Source organism: Haliotis rufescens, unplaced genomic scaffold, assembly GCF_023055435.1.
Source record: "Haliotis rufescens isolate VD_foot unplaced genomic scaffold, xgHalRufe1.0.p SCAF_16, whole genome shotgun sequence".
Lineage (NCBI taxonomy): Eukaryota > Metazoa > Mollusca > Gastropoda > Lepetellida > Haliotidae > Haliotis > Haliotis rufescens.
The window spans coordinates 17,858,667-17,879,473 of record NW_025963846.1 but is presented as its reverse complement, the minus strand read 5'-3'; the positions used below and the strand labels follow the sequence as shown (position 1 = coordinate 17,879,473).

General features: G+C 45.9%; 1 protein-coding gene across 4 annotated transcripts in view; it reads left to right on the top strand.

Moving 5' to 3' along the window:
- LOC124121356 overlaps positions 1–20,807 on the top strand; it is a 79,940-nt gene that overhangs the window by 19,208 nt on the left and 39,925 nt on the right. For all 4 annotated transcript variants that reach the window (XM_048396939.1, XM_048396941.1, XM_048396940.1 and 1 more), the window contains exons 13-17: positions 4,707–4,750; positions 8,817–8,932; positions 9,280–9,418; positions 19,318–19,336; positions 19,609–19,646. In XM_048396939.1, coding sequence (XP_048252896.1) covers positions 4,707–4,750; positions 8,817–8,932; positions 9,280–9,418; positions 19,318–19,336; positions 19,609–19,646 — 356 coding nt within the window. The remainder of the gene's footprint in view (positions 1–4,706; positions 4,751–8,816; positions 8,933–9,279; positions 9,419–19,317; positions 19,337–19,608; positions 19,647–20,807) is intronic.

The following is a 20,807-nucleotide window of genomic DNA, read 5'->3' as shown; positions in this document are numbered from 1 at the left end:
CCCAGCCCCAATGTCTGTAAGAAGGAATTACGGGCGTCATCACTTGTATAGATTGTACTGGACTTGATGAGATTAAGTTCCCAGCCCCAATGTCTTTTAGAAGGAACTACGGGCCTCATCACTTGTATAGATTGTACTGGACATGATGAGATTAGGTTCCCTAATGTCTGTAACAAGGAACTAGGGGCCTCATCACTTGTATAGATTGTACTGGACATGATGAGATTAGGTTCCCAGCCCCAATGTCTGTAAGAAGGAATTACAGGCCTCATCACTTGTATTGATTGTACTGGACGTGATGAGATTAGGTTCCCAGCTCCAATGTCTGTAAGAAGAAACTACGGGCGTCATCACTTGTATTGATTGTACTGGACGTGATGAGATTAGGTTCCCAGCCCCAATGTCTGTAAGAAGGAACTACGGGCGTCATCACTTGTATTGATTGTACTGGACGTGATGAGATTAGGTCCCCAGCCCCAATGTCTGTAAGAAGGAACTACGGGCCTCATCACTTGTATAGATTGTACTGGACATGATGAGATTAGGTTCCCAGCCCCAGTGTCTGTAAGAAGGAATTACGGGCCTCATCACTTGTATAGATTGTACTGGACGTGATGAGATTAAGTTCCCAGCCCCAATGTCTTTTAGAAGGAACTACGGGCCTCATCACTTGTATAGATTGTACTGGACATGATGAGATTAGGTTCCCAGCCCCAATGTCTGTAACAAGGAACTAGGGGCCTCATCACTTGTATAGATTGTACTGGACATGATGAGATTAGGTTCCCAGCCCCAATGTCTGTAAGAAGGAATTACAGGCCTCATCACTTGTATTGATTGTACTGGACGTGATGAGATTAGGTTCCCAGCTCCAATGTCTGTAAGAAGAAACTACGGGCGTCATCACTTGTATTGATTGTACTGGACGTGATGAGATTAGCTTCCCAGCCCCAATGTCTGTAAGAAGGAACTAGGGGCCTCATCACTTGTATAGATTGTACTGGACATGATGAGATTAGGTTCCCAGCCCAAATGTCTGTAAGAAGGAACTACAGACTCATCACTTGTATAGATTGTACTGGACATTATGAGATTAGGGTCCCAGCCCCAGTGTCTGTAAGAAGGAATTACGGGCCTCATCACTTGTATAGATTGTACTGGACATGATGAGATTAGGGTCCCAGCCCCAGTGTCTGTAAGAAGGAATTACGGGCCTCATCACTTGTATAGATTGTACAGGACATGATGAGATTAGGTTCCCAGCCCCAATGTCTGTAAGAAGGAACTACAGACTCATCACCTGTATAGATTGTACTGGACGTGATGAGATTAGGTTCCCAGCCCCAATGTCTGTAAGAAGGAACTACGGGCCTCATCACTTGTATAGATTGTACTGGACGTGATGAGATTAGGGTCCCAGCCCCAGTGTCTGTAAGAAGGAATTACGGGCCTCATCACTTGTATAGATTGTACTGGACGTGATGAGATAAGGTCCCCAGCCCCAATGTCTGTAAGAAGGAACTACGGGCCTCATCACTTGTATAGATTGTACTGGACGTGATGAGATTAGGGTCCCAGCCCCAGTGTCTGTAAGAAGGAATTACGGGCCTCATCACTTGTATAGATTGTACTGGACGTGATGAGATAAGGTCCCCAGCCCCAATGTCTGTAAGAAGGAACTACGGGCCTCATCACCTGTATTGATTGTACTGGACGTGATGAGATTAGGTTCCCAGCCCCAATGTCTGTAAGAAGGAACTAGGGGCCTCATCACTTGTATAGATTGTACTGGACATGATGAGTTTAGGTTCCCAGCCCCAATGTCTGTAAGAAGGAACTACAGACTCATCACTTGTATAGATTGTACTGGACATTATGAGATTAGGTTCCCAGCCCCAATGTCTGTAAGGAGAAACTGCGGGCCTCATCACCTGTATAGATTGTACTGGACATAATGGGATTAGGTCCCCAGCCCCAATGTCTGTAAGAAGGAACTACGGGCGTCATCACTTGTATTGATCGTACTGGACATGATGAGATTAGGTTCCCAGCCCCAATGTCTGTAAGAAGGAACTACGGGCGTCATCACTTGTATTGATTGTACTGGACGTGATGAGATTAGGTCCCCAGCCCCAATGTCTGTAAGAAGGAATTACGGGCGTCATCACTTGTATAGATTGTACTGGACTTGATGAGATTAAGTTCCCAGCCCCAATGTCTTTTAGAAGGAACTACGGGCCTCATCACTTGTATAGATTGTACTGGACATGATGAGATTAGGTTCCCTAATGTCTGTAACAAGGAACTAGGGGCCTCATCACTTGTATAGATTGTACTGGACATGATGAGATTAGGTTCCCAGCCCCAATGTCTGTAAGAAGGAATTACAGGCCTCATCACTTGTATTGATTGTACTGGACGTGATGAGATTAGGTTCCCAGCTCCAATGTCTGTAAGAAGAAACTACGGGCGTCATCACTTGTATTGATTGTACTGGACGTGATGAGATTAGGTTCCCAGCCCCAATGTCTGTAAGAAGGAACTACGGGCGTCATCACTTGTATTGATTGTACTGGACGTGATGAGATTAGGTCCCCAGCCCCAATGTCTGTAAGAAGGAACTACGGGCCTCATCACTTGTATAGATTGTACTGGACATGATGAGATTAGGTTCCCAGCCCCAGTGTCTGTAAGAAGGAATTACGGGCCTCATCACTTGTATAGATTGTACTGGACGTGATGAGATTAAGTTCCCAGCCCCAATGTCTTTTAGAAGGAACTACGGGCCTCATCACTTGTATAGATTGTACTGGACATGATGAGATTAGGTTCCCAGCCCCAATGTCTGTAACAAGGAACTAGGGGCCTCATCACTTGTATAGATTGTACTGGACATGATGAGATTAGGTTCCCAGCCCCAATGTCTGTAAGAAGGAATTACAGGCCTCATCACTTGTATTGATTGTACTGGACGTGATGAGATTAGGTTCCCAGCTCCAATGTCTGTAAGAAGAAACTACGGGCGTCATCACTTGTATTGATTGTACTGGACGTGATGAGATTAGCTTCCCAGCCCCAATGTCTGTAAGAAGGAACTAGGGGCCTCATCACTTGTATAGATTGTACTGGACATGATGAGATTAGGTTCCCAGCCCAAATGTCTGTAAGAAGGAACTACAGACTCATCACTTGTATAGATTGTACTGGACATTATGAGATTAGGGTCCCAGCCCCAGTGTCTGTAAGAAGGAATTACGGGCCTCATCACTTGTATAGATTGTACTGGACATGATGAGATTAGGGTCCCAGCCCCAGTGTCTGTAAGAAGGAATTACGGGCCTCATCACTTGTATAGATTGTACAGGACATGATGAGATTAGGTTCCCAGCCCCAATGTCTGTAAGAAGGAACTACAGACTCATCACCTGTATAGATTGTACTGGACGTGATGAGATTAGGTTCCCAGCCCCAATGTCTGTAAGAAGGAACTACGGGCCTCATCACTTGTATAGATTGTACTGGACGTGATGAGATTAGGGTCCCAGCCCCAGTGTCTGTAAGAAGGAATTACGGGCCTCATCACTTGTATAGATTGTACTGGACGTGATGAGATAAGGTCCCCAGCCCCAATGTCTGTAAGAAGGAACTACGGGCCTCATCACTTGTATAGATTGTACTGGACGTGATGAGATTAGGGTCCCAGCCCCAGTGTCTGTAAGAAGGAATTACGGGCCTCATCACTTGTATAGATTGTACTGGACGTGATGAGATAAGGTCCCCAGCCCCAATGTCTGTAAGAAGGAACTACGGGCCTCATCACCTGTATTGATTGTACTGGACGTGATGAGATTAGGTTCCCAGCCCCAATGTCTGTAAGAAGGAACTAGGGGCCTCATCACTTGTATAGATTGTACTGGACATGATGAGTTTAGGTTCCCAGCCCCAATGTCTGTAAGAAGGAACTACAGACTCATCACTTGTATAGATTGTACTGGACATTATGAGATTAGGTTCCCAGCCCCAATGTCTGTAAGGAGAAACTGCGGGCCTCATCACCTGTATAGATTGTACTGGACATAATGGGATTAGGTCCCCAGCCCCAATGTCTGTAAGAAGGAACTACGGGCGTCATCACTTGTATAGATTGTACTGGACATTATGAGATTAGATTCCCAGCCCCAATGTCTGTAAGGAGAAACTGCGGGCCTCATCACCTGTATAGATTGTACTGGACATGATGAGATTAGGTTCCCAGCCCCAATGTCTGTAAGAAGGAACTACGGGCCTCATCACCTGTATTGATTGTACTGGACGTGATGAAATTAGGTCCCCAGCCCCAGTGTCTGTAAGAAGGAACTAGGGGCCTCATCACTTGTATAGATTGTACTGGACATGATGAGATTAGGTTCACAGCCCCAGTGTCTGTAAGAAGGAACTACGGGCTTCATCACCTGTATAGATTGTACTGGACATGATGAGATTAGGTTCCCTGCCCCAATGTCTGTAAGAAGGAACTACGGGCCTCATCACTTGTATTGATTGTACTGGACGTGATGAGATTAGGTTCCCAGCCCTAATGTCTGTAAGAAGGAACAATGGCCTAATCCCTTGAAACATCCCTCTGTAGACAATCTGGTCCTTTAGTTTCCTCACTCCACAGAATTGGAATATATGTTAATAATAAACGCCAAGTTTTTTTTTATTAGTTCCAGATCGAAGGAAAACAGCAGCTGCTTTAGCATCTTTGGAGGTTTGTATGTTCTCAGTTCTCTCTTTAAACATGATCAAACATCTATCTGTCAGGTGGTGCACCTGCTCAATCATGTCTGTCCAGCTATGAACATGCTCAATACACACATCACCTTGTTTATATACTGGTTTCTGTCTGGTGGTGCACCAGCTCAATACACACATCACCTTGGTTTGATACTGGTATCTATGTTGTGGTGCACCAGCTCAATACACACATCACCTTGGTTTGATACTGGCATCTATGTGGTGGTGCACCAGCTCAATACACACATCATCTTGTTTATATACTGGTTTCTGTCTGGTGGTGCACCAGCTCAATACACACATCACCTTGGTTTGATACTGGTATCAGTGTAGTGGTGCACCAGCTCAATACACACATCACCTTGGTTATATACTGGTATCTATGTGGTGGTGCACCAGCTCAATACACACATCACCTTGGTTTGATACTGGTATCTATGTGGTGGTGCACCAGCTCAATACACACATCACCTTGGTTATATACTGGTATCTGTGTGGTGGTGCACCAGCTCAATACACACATCACCTTGGTTATATACTGGTATCTATGTAATGGTGCACCAGCTCAATACACACGTCACCTTGGTTATATACTGGTATCTATGTGGTGGTGCACCAGCTCAATACACACATCACCTTGGTTATATACTGGTATCTATGTGGTGGTGCACCAGCTCAATACACACATCACCTTGGTTATATACTGGTATCTATGTGGTGGTGCACCAGCTCAATACACACATCACCTTGGTGATATACTGGTATCTGTGTGGTGGTGCACCAGCTCAATACACACATCACCTTGGTTATATACTGGTATCTGTGTAGTGGTGCACCAGCTCAATACACACATCACCTTGGTTTGATAGTAGTATCTATGTAATGGTGCACCAGCTCAATACACACATCACCTTGGTTATATACTGGTATCTATGTGGTGGTGCACCAGCTCAATACACACATCACCTTGGTGTGATACTGGTATCTGTGTAGTGTACCAGCTCAATACACACATCACCTTGGTTTGAAGGTCAGCAGTAGAAACTAACATCTTTAGTCCACTAGTCTTTATAAGGATAACGTATAGCAAAACCCTTAAAAATGGCAAATTTCTATTTGTCCTTATGATACCTTTAGTATTGGGCAGTTTGGCATGGACTACAGGACAAGTGCTAATCTCTAACGCTGGTATCTGTGTAGTGGTGCACCAGCTCAGTTCAATGTATGAAGCACATTTCTGATGTCCTCTGCCAAGATATTGCTGGAATATTGCTAAAAGCAGCGTAAAACCAAACTCACTCACTCCAACACCTAACAGACCACTCATCACATACTGCACCTGTGCTATTGACTCTCTACCTTGTTGGTAACATTCCCACAGCTAACAGACCACTATTCACTTACTGCACCTGCGCTGTTGACTCTCTACCTTGTTGATAACATTCCCACAACTAACAGACCACTATTCACTTACTGCTGCTATGCTATTGACTCTCTACCTTGTTGATAACATTCCCACAGCTAACAGACCACTATTCACTTACTGCACCTGTGCTATTGACTCTCTACCTTGTTGATAACATTCGCACAGCTAACAGACCACTATTCACTTACTGCACCTGTGCTATTGACTCTCTACCTTGTTGATAACATTCCCACAACTAACAGACCACTATTCACTTACTGCACCTGCGCTGTTGACTCTCTACCTTGTTGATAATATTCCCACAGCTAACAGACCACTATTCACTTACTGCTCCTGTGCTATTGACTCTCTACCTTGTTGATAACATTCCCACAGCTAACAAACCACTATTCACTTACTGCACCTGTGCTATTGTCTCTCTACCTTGTTGACAACATTCCCACAACTAACAGACCACTATTCACTTACTGCTGCTGTGCTATTGACTCTCTACCTTGTTGATAACATCCCCACAGCTAACAAACCACTATTCACTTACTGCACCTGTGCTATTGTCTCTCTACCTTGTTGACAACATTCCCACAACTAACAGACCACTATTCACTTACTGCTGCTGTGCTATTGACTCTCTACCTTGTTGATAACATCACCACAGCTAACAAACCACTATTCACTTACTGCACCTGCGCTGTTGACTCTCTACCTTGTTGACAAAATTCCAACAACTAACAAACCACTATTCACTTACTGCTGCTGTGCTATTGACTCTCTACCTTGTTGATAACATCCCCACAGCTAACAAACCACTATTCACTCACTGCTGCTGTGCTGTTGACTCTCTACCTTGTTGATAACATCCCCACAGCTAACAAACCACTATTCACTCACTGCTGCTGTGCTATTGACTCTCTACCTTGTTGATAACATTCCCACAACTAACAGACCACTATTCACTTACTGCTGCTGTGCTATTGACTCTCTACCTTGTTGATAACATCCCCACAGCTAACAAACCACTATTCACTCACTGCTGCTGTGCTGTTGACTCTCTACCTTGTTGATAACATTCCCACAACTAACAGACCACTTTTCACTCACTGCTGCTGTGCTGTTGACTCTCTACCTTGTTGATAACAGTCCCAAATTAAACAGACCAGGTGCATGTTTACACGAAAACCAAGTTGCACCGAACACAAACAGGTTGTACCCTGTTCCCATAAATTTATCAACGTTGAAACATAGGCCGGTCTGCTGCCAGTATTATACATTTACCGTATTCGATGTAATAATCGCCCTGGGTGCTCTCAAAATTAGAAATAGGGGGCTCTTATCAGAGTGAGTGGGTGAGTTAGGTTTAAGGCCGCTTTTAACAGTATTCAAGTTACATCACGGCATGGAAAGCCCGAAGTGATGCAGGTCTCAGACGTTTACCACTTCGGTGAACCCACGAGCACGGGTATGGTGCTGACAAACCTAGAAACATAATCAGGGCGAACCGGGATTCGAACCCACAATCATAGGTTTCTGGCGTGCCCAAGGGACGCAACTCTGCAAAGCGAAATTGCGGTGCCTTAGACGACTGGGCCACCCGTGCCCCCTGGCTCTTATTAGAATATAATTTTAGTGAGAGAAAAACAGAATTGAAAGATCGTAAATTTCGTGGTTTATGCTGACAGCCCGAAATGATACACGACAGTTATATTTTCCAGAATTTAATTGCCCATAATTAAGGGTGCATATATCACACGAGTGCGTATTATACACAAATAAATAAGTCTTGTGTACATTGATCAATCCAAGGGGGTGCTAATTGGGATTGTTCAGTAGCCAATATATTAGCAAATATCGCCGTGGGCGCTTATTAGAGCGGGGCGCTTATTACGTCGAATAAGGTATAATGCATAACTGTAAAACATAATAGGAACATGAGCACCTAATCTTGAAGTACCCGCAGTTTGATGACATTAAGGCTAAGTAAGAATGACAAATTACATGTAACACAGGGGTGCAGAAAGTTGGTGATGTGGGTGTGATTACTCCTGATGTAGTATTGTTTGAAAAATTAACATTGAATTGAATTATTAACTATTGTTTGATATTTCGCTCTTGATCATATATATGTTGCTTGAAAGGGTTATTCAATGACTGGCTGTACAACTGATTCTGTCAGAATGTTAATGAGATTGAAATGCTTAGGCTTTAAAGGATACTCAAGGAACTTGCTCATGATGTGTACAGCCTTTTTGGCATGATCCTTTGCACAGTATGGCATCAATATGGTTGTAAGCATTACTTCATGATGTACAGTGTTGTAAATCTCAATGCACCCTTGAGGATTCCAGATAAAAATATAGGTCCCCTGCATTCTATGCTTGTCAAAAGAGTGACTTAATGGATTGGGTGGTCAGGAGCGAGGACTTGGTTTGATAGCATGCCATTGTTTCCCAATTGCATGGAACGATGCTCATGATGTCAATCACTGGATTGTCTGATGGATGCTTGATTATTTACTTACTGTCATCATGTAGCTGAAATACTGCTTTGTGTGGCGTTAAACAGAAAACAATAGTGTTTGTCAAGATTCAGTGTTTTTATCACCTTTATTGTTTTACAGAGCCACAAGCTGTTAGCGACCAACGTCCCTCCTGACGTGACTGAAGACGAACTGTTTCAGTACTTTTCCATGTGGGGAAAATTATTCTCCTGCGAAATAATAAAAAACAAAGAGCGGTAAGATGGCACATCATTCCGGATTATCTTCATCCACAGCGAGATCTTGGTTAGAAACGATCTTCCGTGACCAATGCTTGTTGTAAGGGGCAACTTACAAGATTGGTTTGTCAGGCTAGCTGACTTAGTTGCAGCATGCCATTGTATCCCTATTGCGTAGATCAATGAGTAGGATTCAATCAATGGATTGCCATATCCAGACTTGATTATTTACACACTACCATCACATTGCTGGTATATTGTTGAGTGGCATTTAACAAACAAATGAACATCATCACTATCACTATATGATTTCAGTAATCTTGAATGTGAAGTTAAGCCCATTTTCACATGACCTCATCTCTCAGTTCCAGAATCAGAAACAAAAACAGTAAGCTTGCCTTTATTACCTACACCAAGGAAGAAGATGCTCTGAAATGTCTGCAGTCACGCCACAATTTGCGAGACAGGGAACTGTTTGTACATGTGTCGAGCAAGAGCAAGTCTGTGAGTCATATTGTTTTTTTCATCAATATTCGTCAGATTTTAATCCCAGGTTCATTTGATTATAATCAATGTCAGCACTAAAACTGGTAAACATCAGATGTGACATTTTGAATCTTTACCTTTGGGGATCTGGGTTAGAATTGGTGGTTGTAAGAGGCCACCAAGTGGATCGGGTAGTCAGGCTCTGTTACTTGCTTAATGTATGTCATCATATGCACCTTGGTGCTCTCATATAGCTGGTATATTGCTCAGTGCTGCTTTAAACAAAGAATAAAAAGCAAAAAAAGCAAAAAAGCATTCATTTTGAGGTGGTTCACAATATGCAATGCATGGACCTTGTGCTGCCTGATCATATTGCCAAGAACACTTAAGCTTGTTACTTGAGTTCTATAGTCCTTAGCAATGACAACAGAAAGAGGAAAGTTTGTGGCAGTTACAAATTGACTTTCTTAATGTATGCCCCCCAAACAAGATGTAGCAACTGTCATGGCTTTGATCATGGTCTAAAATAAGGAAAGATCTCTCTGAAGATGACATTATCGTCTTTTGAAGCATGCAGAATGTGAGAGTGATAGAGGGGCTTAAATTATGCGTAAGGAGAACATGTTGTAGGTGCCAAAAAGCCAAAAAGAAGTACTTTAAGAGCCATGCGGCCAGGTTTGAAGAAGGTACCTTCGAAAGAAACTTTGTTGAACAATGCCTTGGTCTCCCTAGATGACTGTTTTGATTCCTTTATGACAGTTGATCTCAATGTTCACAGAGTCTGTTACGATTGGTAGTAGATTGGTATGATTTATGTTCAATGAGAGGGATTGGGATGGTCAGAAAGGGAATGTCATCATGATCGTCAAATGCAACATACACCCTGTGAACATCTTTTCACCACAACGAAGGAGGCGCTTTCATAGGGGATCCCCTTCACCGAAGCTTTTTTCAGGGAAGCGGGAAACCACTACTGCAAGTCGGCAACGTGGAGCAGATGGTGGTGTTAACATGCCACATATTGACACAGAACCTTTGTTGAGACACCACCAAACATTCGGAAGAACTCGATTGCATTTCTACGATAGATCATAAAAACGGGAAAGTACATGGTCAGTCTAGACCTACTGGATGCGTGCCTTCATGTGCGTATCCATCTGGATCATCGAAAGTATCTTTGGTTCATCTTCCAAGGGATACGTTATCAATGGTGGGTGCTCCCATTTGGCATTTCCATGGCGCCATTGGTTTTCACCCACACCACAATACCTATCACTCAGTTGCCCCACTGCCATTGGCTCATCATTGAAGAAATGGGACATGATCCCCACACATGGAGTCCAGATCATCGGAGCATTGTTCATCACCCAGGCAGGTTAAAGACACAGTCACAAGTACCATGGGCACTGAAACAATATCGGACACTTTTTCAGTGGCAAGAGATCATCATGCATGATCATAGGTCTCTTTACCTCTGCTCAGGCTCTGATGCAAACGTTTCTGAGACAATTTCTACAGAAAGACAACAGCAAAGCCAAGATTCAACTCCCCTCGTCATTGCATCCCCTCACCTGCAGTGGTGGCTTCTAGTGTTGAGCCTGTGAAAGATTCGCTTTAATGTCGTTCACACACAAAAACGACTGGAACAACCATCCCCAACTGTGTGGAATGAATCTGCCATCAATACGGAAACCCAGAAATAGACCTGTTCAAAGCCATTGCAATACTCAACTACCAAGATTTGTCTCTCCAATACCAGACTCCAGAGCATGGGATCATAATGCTCTAGCCATCACTTGGGGTGGTCTGAAAGCTTATGCCTACCCACTAATAGGACTTCTACCTCAGGTACTTCAGGAGATCTCCGACACCAAGAGACTTCAACTGATTTTCCTGGTGCCCTTCTGGACGGTTTACCACACTCATAAATATAGCAGATCGAAGACATCATCTTCTACTGTAAAGGGACAATCAACTTCTTCAGCCACATTCAAAGCAACCTCATCCATCAACCACATGTTCCATGTCTGCATTTGGCACATCTGCAGAAATCCTTGCCAAAGAATTTTAGTAAAGAGTGGCATGATCAATCACAGCTGCATATTCATTCTGTGAATGAGGCTGTCTACAATAATAAGTGAAATGTGTTCAAAGCATATTGCATGATTAGAGAAGACATTCGTTTCCCCACTACATCATCACCACAGCAGACAGCTGAATATCTTCAGTACTTAAAAAGTTAAATGAAGCTGAGAGGTTCAACACTTTCACCTTATTTAGTGGTGATTGATTCTGCTGCAGTTTTAGGCTTCAGTAGGGGTGGGGGTGATGATCACTTGACAGTCAGTGATATGGAAGTGGGTTGTGGTATCAATGCATCTATCCTTCATCAAATTAAATATCATACATAATATGACACAGTGATTTTTAAGTTGCCAAAATGTTGGGGCACTTATAGGCCTGACTGCAACAGAATCATTTGGGTCATTGTGTGAAATGGGCAACCAATTTTTAACAAAAGTGTAGGAAATGAATGCCACCAATTTTCATTTTAAATAAATGTTCAATGTGAGACAATGCTTACCCATATTGTGAAAGCAGAGATGACTGACATGCACTGATGACCTACTGAAAGACATGTGCGTGTCATTATTATGCTCCTCTCTAGAATAAATATGCTGCACCAGCCATATTTCTTGTGTTATAGAAATATAAAGCAACAAGGGTTGAAATGACGTCTCTAGAATAATCATATGATATTGAAGTTTTCCCCTTAATCATGCTTATGATGTGGTATGTTAAAGAGTCATTATTATTTACTGATAGGAGGATAACTTACTCTCTCCCTTCCTACAGCTAACAGACCACTATTCACAAACTGCTACTATTCTATTGACTCTCTACCTTGTTGTTGGTAACATTCCCACAGTTAACAGACACTGCTACTATTCTATTGACTCGCTACCTTGTTGGTAACATTCCCACAGTTAACAGACACTGCTACTATTCTATTGACTCTCTACCTTGTTGGTAACATTCCAACAACTAATATACCACTATACACTTACTGCTGCTGTGCTATTGACTCTCTACCTTGTTGGTAACATCACCACAGCTTACAGACCACTATTCACTTACTGCTGCTGTGCTATTGACTCTCTACCTTGTTGGTAACATCACCACAACTAACAGACCACTATTCACTTACTGCTGCTGTGCTATTGACTCTCTACCTTGTTGGTAACATCACCACAACTAACAGACCACTATTCACTTACTGCTGCTGTGCTATTGACTCTCTACCTTGTTGGTAACATCACCACAGCTAACAGACCACTATTCACATACTGCTGCTGTGCTATTGACTCTCTACCTTGTTGGTAACATCCCCACAACTAACAAACCACTATTCACTTACTGCACCTGTGCTATTGACTCTCTACCTTGTTGGTAACATCCACACAACTAATATACCACTATACACTTACTGCTGCTGTGCTATTGACTCTCGACCTTGTTGGTAACATTCCCACAGCTAACAGACCACTATTCACTTACTGCCATAGCTGGTTGTTATGGTGGGGGATATTGATAATTCTTATGAATACAAAACCTCTTTTATGACATTGCCAGAAATGCTGGATTTCAGCTGTCATCACACTATTAAATATTCAGATTTTTGAACAGAATTCCTCTTCAGTGTCAACTATCCATGATACGTTGTGCAAGTAATAGTGTCTTGCTTCCAACACCTCATGCACTGAGGCTGAATAAAAACTGATTTCTTACCAATGTCACTGTAGGGTGTGAATACTCTTGATGTTTTAAAGGTAGTATTCTTTGAATTATTAAAAATAATAACTATTGTTTGATATTTCACACAGTCTCATTATCATGATTAAAATCAGATCTTTGTAAAATCTGATTTTAATGAGATTGAAATTTGACACTTGTTCAGATATAATTACATTAAGTAATACGTTACCACTGTTATACCGAGGCTGTTGTCTCCCACAACTGCTGCTATAGCGAAATCTACCACAGATATCTCAATTACCTCATGCAGCACGTGCGTAGCCACCTAGCTGCCATGTGACACCCTTCACTCTTGTCTCCTTCGTCTGCTTAGCAAGACGTGTTTTCTCCTGCTGAAGCGTTCCTTGAAGATTTGGTGATATTTATTATAGTTTATTCTCTAATAAACTGTGCTTTTATGGGGCGTTGCGGTAGCTACGCTTGGTTATAATTTTCCCGCCCTTTTTTCTATATACTTGCGGGGTTCGCGTATGCACGTTGTGTTTTACGTTTCCCCTGTTCTTGTATGTTTTGGGGGTTAACAGAACTTATTTCTTTAATAAAAGTTATATGTGTATGTTATATATTCACATTGCTCGTTTATTTTCTTGTGAAAATGCTCGTTTGTGAATCGTTGTGGTGCGTGCGTTGTAACCATGTTTTGTTCTTTGTTTATAGCAAACAATCAATGTCTGACATGGATATGTCCCCAGTATCCACCCCCTCTACCCCTGCTCCTCGGAGTTGTGGGGTGTGCAGAAAGTTTTTGTCATCCCGGGATCCCCACGATCGTTGCCCGCGGTGCAGGGTTCCTTGCGGGGACACCCGGTGTACCCTGTGTGAAGGTCTGGGGCCTGCGGAGTTTGAGCGGTACCGGCTGTACGTACAGTCCGTCTCCACCCCGGTGGTGGCCGGTTCGTCCGGTGGGGGTCCCCGTGCGGGTACCACCTCCTCGGCTGCGGCGGATCCCCTTGCGGCCCTCGGGCTGTCTGGGGATTCCGTCGCCGCATTATTGTCGAAACTTGTGGACTCCAAGCTGGCGGCCTTATCGCAAGATAGGCCGCTGGCTGTTCCGTCCCCGGCCTCTTCGGTGGCCGCGGGTTCGGACGCGGGGTCCACCGGTACGGCGGCGGCTGCCGTGGTTACCGGTCCTTCCCCCGAACCGTTGCTTCCGCTATCGGTTAAGGACCGCGTTGCCATGGTGTATGACCTCTGCGAGGACATGCCAAAGCCACTGCCGATACCGCGGGGAATCCACGGTTCCGTGGGTTCCTCCGAGGTATACGACGAGACGTCCGACAAGGCTTTCCCGGCATCAACCTTGCTGCGCGGGATTAAGCCTTCTTTGGAGAAGGCCTTCACGGCTGCCTCCGGTCGGGGTCTCCCGTTACCTCCCCCGTCGTGGAGAAAAGGGTCTTTCCCAGTACATGACCTTGCCTTTCCCGAGGCTGGTCCTTCTGCGGAAGCCCATGTGGAGCGTTTGGGGGTCCGTGCCCCACCGGTTGCCACGGTACCACAAGGTACCTTGCAACAGCTGGACACCCTCGCTCGACACTCCATGCTGGCAATGTCTCACGGAGACACATACCTGGCTGCAGCGGCCAGTCTGGTCGAAGGTTCTCCCACGGACCGAGACCAGCGCATTTACAACTGCTTGCTCGGTTTGAATGCTTCCCTGGAGTACGTTGCCGGGGCTTCGGCCTTTGTTTCCGGCACGTGCCATTTTCTTCGGCGCCAGTCGTATCTGGTTGCTTCAGGGTTGGACGCTGCTAATCAGGAGGTGCTCCTTTCGCAGCCTTGGTCTGCTCGGACCCTGTTTAATAACAAGATCCCTGGGGTTCTGAAGGAACAACAGGCCGCTGTGTCTGCCGAGGCCTCTCGGCTCACACTGGATCTTGTGGGGTCCTTGCATAGGCGCCTGGGTGCCGCTCCGAAGCGGAGCGCGCCCCAGGATGCTGCGTCCGGCAGGCCTAAGGGGTCGGGTCCTTCTTCCTCCGGGAAGAAGCCCCGCTCTGAGGGCTCCGGTAAGGGTTCTCAGCAGCCCTTTCGCGGGAAGAAGGGGAACTGGGGGAAGCCCAAGTCGTCTAAGGACGGCAAGGGCCCCTCCAGGTGACTCTCATTGGAGGGGTTCGTATGCCGACAGCGCCAACTTCGGTTGGCCCGTAGGCGAACCCGAGTCACTTGGCCCTGGACAGTTGCGCCTGCCGCAGCCCGTCCGGCCCCCCTCTCTTTCCCCAGTGGGAGCCAGACTCCAGACTTACTGGGAGAATTGGGAACAAGTGTTCGACGACCCGTGGGTGGTCAACACGATTCGGTACGGCTATCGGCTCGATCTCAAAGCGAATCCGCCGCTCACCGTTGCCCCGTCGGCAGGTTTCTATTCGGAAACCGATCTTCCCTTCCTCGCCGATGCCATCGGCAGGTTGGTGGAGAAGAGGGCAGTTCGGGAGTTAGCTCTACCAGAAATAACACCGGGGTTTTACTCCAGGATATTTCTCGTTCCCAAGAAGGACAGTGCCGAACTCAGAATGATTCACAACTTGAAATCGTTCAACGAGTTCTACCTGCGCAAACCGCCCAAGTTCAGAATGTTGAGCTTGACGGACCTGAAAGCACTGATCATGCAGGCCGACTGGCTAGCTTCGATCGACCTGAAGGATGCTTATCTGCATGTTCCGATTCACTCGGATCATCACAAGTATCTCAGGTTTGTCTTTCAAGGCAGGCACTACGAGTGGGTTGTACTCCCCTTCGGTCTTTCGTCCGCTCCCTGGCTGTTCACCCGGTTAACCACCCCCATAGTGGGGTTCCTCCACCGGAGGGGTGTCCGGTACTTCGCGTACCTGGACGACTCGCTAGTAGCAAATCGAATGACGGACACCCTGTCACGCCATCTCGTTTTCGCACGTCGGCTCTTGGAGCAATTGGGGTTGATTGTCAATCTCCCCAAGAGCGAGTTAACCTCTTCTCAGAACTTGCAGTTCATCGGAGGTCGGTTCAACACGGTGTCCCATCGCCTCTTTGTCCCCCCAGACCGGTGGCACAAAATTCAGGCGATGATTGCCAAAGTCTTAGCGGTGCAACAGACTGTTCACTTTTGGGAACAGCTGTTAGGGCTACTTGTATCAGCCCAGGACTGCACCGAACGGGGTCGTCTCCAACTCCGCCCGCTGCAACGGTTTTTAATCCAGTTGTTAGCAACGGAGGTGAACAGTGCGACCGTCGCCCTCCCGGATCGGCTCCGACCGCATCTGGAGTGGTGGACGCTCCCTTACAATGTCTTATCAGGAGTCTCTATGCGGCCCTACCGGGCCACGTTGAACCTGTATACAGACGCCTCTCTAGTGGGCTGGGGCGCCCATCTAGAGGGGGAGGTGAGCTCGGGGCTGTGGTGCGTAGAGGAACTAGGTCTTCACATCAATTGTCTCAAGTTCAAGGCAGTGATCAACGCAGTCAATCACTGGAAGCATCGTCTCGTCGACGCCCGGCTCATGCTGGCGACCGACAACACGACGGTAGTGTCCTATGTGAACAAACTGGGGGGAACCCACAGTCACTCGCTACTCGATCTCCCGTTCGAGTTTTACGCTCTGGTGGACAGTGTCCCGTGCCAGATACGCGCCCGTCACATCCCAGGTGTGCAGAACGTACTGGCCGATGCTCTATCGAGGCCTCAGGATCCGAGCCCCACAGAGTAGATGCTGAACCCAGTAGTGTTTCAGTGGCTGTGCGAACGTTTGGGTCGTCCGATGGTCGACCTGTTCGCAACACGGTTCAACAATCAACTCCCGTTGTTTGTATCACCAGTCCCGGACCCGAGGGCCATCGATCACGATGCTCTCGCGTTAGACTGGACGGGCTTGGACGCTTATGCTTACCCGCCGACAGCGTTGATACCACACATTCTAAGCCGGCTTCGAGGAGTTCGCTGTCGAATGTTACTGATCGCGCCCATGTGGCCGAACAGATCGTGGTACCCCGACTTGCTGACCCAGGTCACGCAGTCGCCACTCCCACTGCCTGTGAGACCGGATCTCTTGATCCACCCTCACACCCGTCAGCTTCATCCAAACGCAGGGCAGTTCAATCTGCACGCGTGGATGTTGTCACCGAGCATCTGAGGAGTAAAGGTTTTTCTCGCCGGGCGTCTCGGGCATACGTTAGTATTCATCGTGATTCTACCCAGAAGGTGTATAATGCACGTTGGGTTATTTTCACGAAGTGGTGTTGTAAACATCACATTCATTCGCCAGATAAGGTATCTGTGCAGGATATTGCTCGTTTCATGTCTCACTTGCGAGAGACCCGGAAACTCTCCGGGGGTTCCATTGCCAACTATGTCTCGTCCGTTGCTACGGTACGGGACGTTGCTATGGGTACCAGTCTCTCCAAAGAGCCGGTGATACGGGGTATTATCAAGGGTTTCAAACAGCACGATCTTAAGAAGGGCGGCCTTCGGGCACCGGCCTGGGATCTTTCCCTAGTGTTGCAATCACTTACGGAAGCTCCGTATGAACCCTTGCATAGTGCTTCGTTCCGGCATGTGACTTGGAAAACAGCATTTCTCCTCTCCTTTGCCACGGCGGCATGTGTATCCGAAATTCATGCACTCGATGTCGCCAAGGTACGATTCGATAGGGGTGACGAAGGAGCGGTCCGCCTGGGCCTGCTCATGGGCTTCGTCGCCAAGAATCAGAGAGTCGGGCAAACGGAGAGAGAATTCACTGTAAGATCCCTCAAAGAAATCTTACATCCTGCTGATACTGAGGACAGAGCGCTGTGTCCGGTTAGGGCCCTTAAGTATTATCTTAAGGCTTCGAATGAACGTAGACAAGGGCGTGACCGTCTGTTCATATCGTGTAACCCTAATCGCACGGTTGACATAACTCGCAACTCGATTGCGTTGTGGCTTCGTTCTGTCATCAATCTGGCGTACCGGTCTCGGGGGTTGCCGGTAGCGGGGTCAAACCCGCACGAGATCAGGGCGCTAGCGGCAACATTTGCCCTACACTCGAATATCTCTGTTCACAGAATATTACGAGGTTGTTACTGGCGTTCTGACTCGGTTTTTGCCAATCATTACCTCAGAAAGGTTTCTGATGAAGACGTGGAGGGGGTGCACCGTCTTGGGCCGCTGATCGCGGCACAAGCGGTCATCTAGGGGGTGTGTCCAGCGCAATTCCAAACTCCGCAGTCGTCAGTCCTTGCACGGTGGTCAATCTGGGTCGTCTCCAATGTTCCCACCCCGTGGGTACAGGAGTGGGGGTCCTGCAAACCAGCGCACTCACACCACAGGTGAGGCGGCTTTTTGTGTGTTTTGTCCTTATTTGTATTTTGACAATTATGCATTTAATTGTCTGTCGTGTATTCCAACCTTGCGATACATGCTTACGAATACTGGAATTAGGTCACGCGCCTAATGCATACTTTAAGTAGGCTTGCTCTGGGATATACGGTCTGAAGGAAATTAATTTCCCTCTTTTCGACTGTTTAACCTGATCTAAGATTTAGCTCACGCGGATACAGTGTTCTCATCCGCTGCGGCGATAAAATACCTATCCAGTGGGGCCGTTTGGAGTCACCAATCGTTTTGGCATTGACGATTGAGCCTTACGGTATGCGCTTGACAGTGCTTTGGTATTCCTATAGGGTAACGCCTAGCTAGGTGCATGCGCATCGAGTGCTTCCGCCTTGGTGTTTACTTCCGCTGGTCGGAAGGAACGCTAGCAGTCAGGATTCGGGTTGTAGATTCTCCCCACCGCCTACTGTGGTAGTCAGCCTCGGTATAACAGTGGTAACGTATTACTTAATGTAATTTGTAGAATTTTCCTATTCGGAATATTCTATAAGTAATACGTTACCACTGGGCTGCTGCCCGCCCGTCCGTCCCCCGAGCACTTGCTCTCGCAGGAGACAAGAGTGAAGGGTGTCACATGGCAGCTAGGTGGCTACGCACGTGCTGCATGAGGTAATTGAGATCTCTGTGGTAGATTTCGCTATAGCAGCAGTTGTGGGAGACAACAGCCTCGGTATAACAGTGGTAACGTATTACTTACAGAATATTCCGAATAGGAAAATTCTACAATTTTGCTTGTTACACATCTTCTGTTTCTTGATTTCAGATGATGAGAGCTGCTGAAGGTAGGATTTCATTAAAACACTGATCCTTTGGAGAGGAGATTCTATGTCTCTAAGAGGGGACCATGTTTTGGCTTTATCCCTTGTGTAGATTGTACTGAGTGTTCCCTCCCCTTAATCATGTTAATGTCTGTGAGAAAGGATTTGATTGGGCCTCATCACTTGTTACATCCCTCTGGTCCTTTAGTTTATATTCCTACACCACAACTTAATATATAAATGTGTCAAATGAAAAACAAGATTTGTTGTCAATTCTTCTTGTTTCTTGGTTCCAGATCCAAAGAAAGTAGCATCTGCAATAGCATCTCTGGAGGTTTGTATGTTATCAAGTTTCTTTTTTAACATGCTCAAACATATATTTGTCTTGTGGTGCACCTTCTCGAAACATGTGTGTTTCATACACACATCACCTTGGTTATATACTGGTATCTATGTGGTGGTGCACCTGCTCAATACACACATCACCTTGGTTTGATACTGGTATCTATGTGGTGGTGCACCTGCTCAATATACACATCACGTTGGTTTGATACTGGTATCTATGTGGTGGTGCACCAGCTCAATATAAACATCACGTTGGTTATATACTGGTATCTATGTGGTGGTGCACCAGCTCAATATAAACATCACGTTGGTTACATACTGGTATCTATGTGGTGGTGCACCAGCTCAATACACACATCACCTTGGTTTGATACTGGTATCTATGTTGTGGTGCACCAGCTCAATATAAACATCACGTTGGTTATATACTGGTATCTATGTGGTGGTGCAACAGCTCAATATAAATATCACCTTGGTTTGATACTGGTATCTATGTTGTGGTGCACCAGCTCAATATAAACATCACCTTGGTTTGATACTGGTATCTATGTAGTGGTGCCCCAGCTCAATATAAACATCACCTTGGTTATATACTGGTATCTATGTGGTGGTGCCCCAGCTCAATATAAACATCACCTTGGTTATATACTGGTATCTGTGTAGTGGTGCACCAGCTCAATGCACACATCACCTTGGTTTGATACTGGTATCTGTCTAGTGGTGCACCAGCTCAATACACACATCACCTTGGTTTGATACTGGTATCTATGTGGTGGTGCACCAGCTCATTACACACATCACCTTGGTTTGATTCTGGTACCTGTGTAGTGGTGCACCAGCTCAATACGCACATCACCTTGGTTTGATACTGGTATCAGTGTAGTGGTGCACCAGCTCAATACGCACATCACCTTGGTTTGATACTTGTATCTATGTGGTGGTGCACCAGCTCAATACACACATCACCTTGGTTTGATTCTGGTACCTGTGTAGTGGTGCACCAGCTCAATACGCACATCACCTTGGTTTGATACTGGTATCAGTGTAGTGGTGCACCAGCTCAATACACACATGACCTTGGTTAGATACTGGTATCAGTGTAGTGGTGCACCAGCTCAATACGCACATCACCTTGGTTTGATACTGGTAT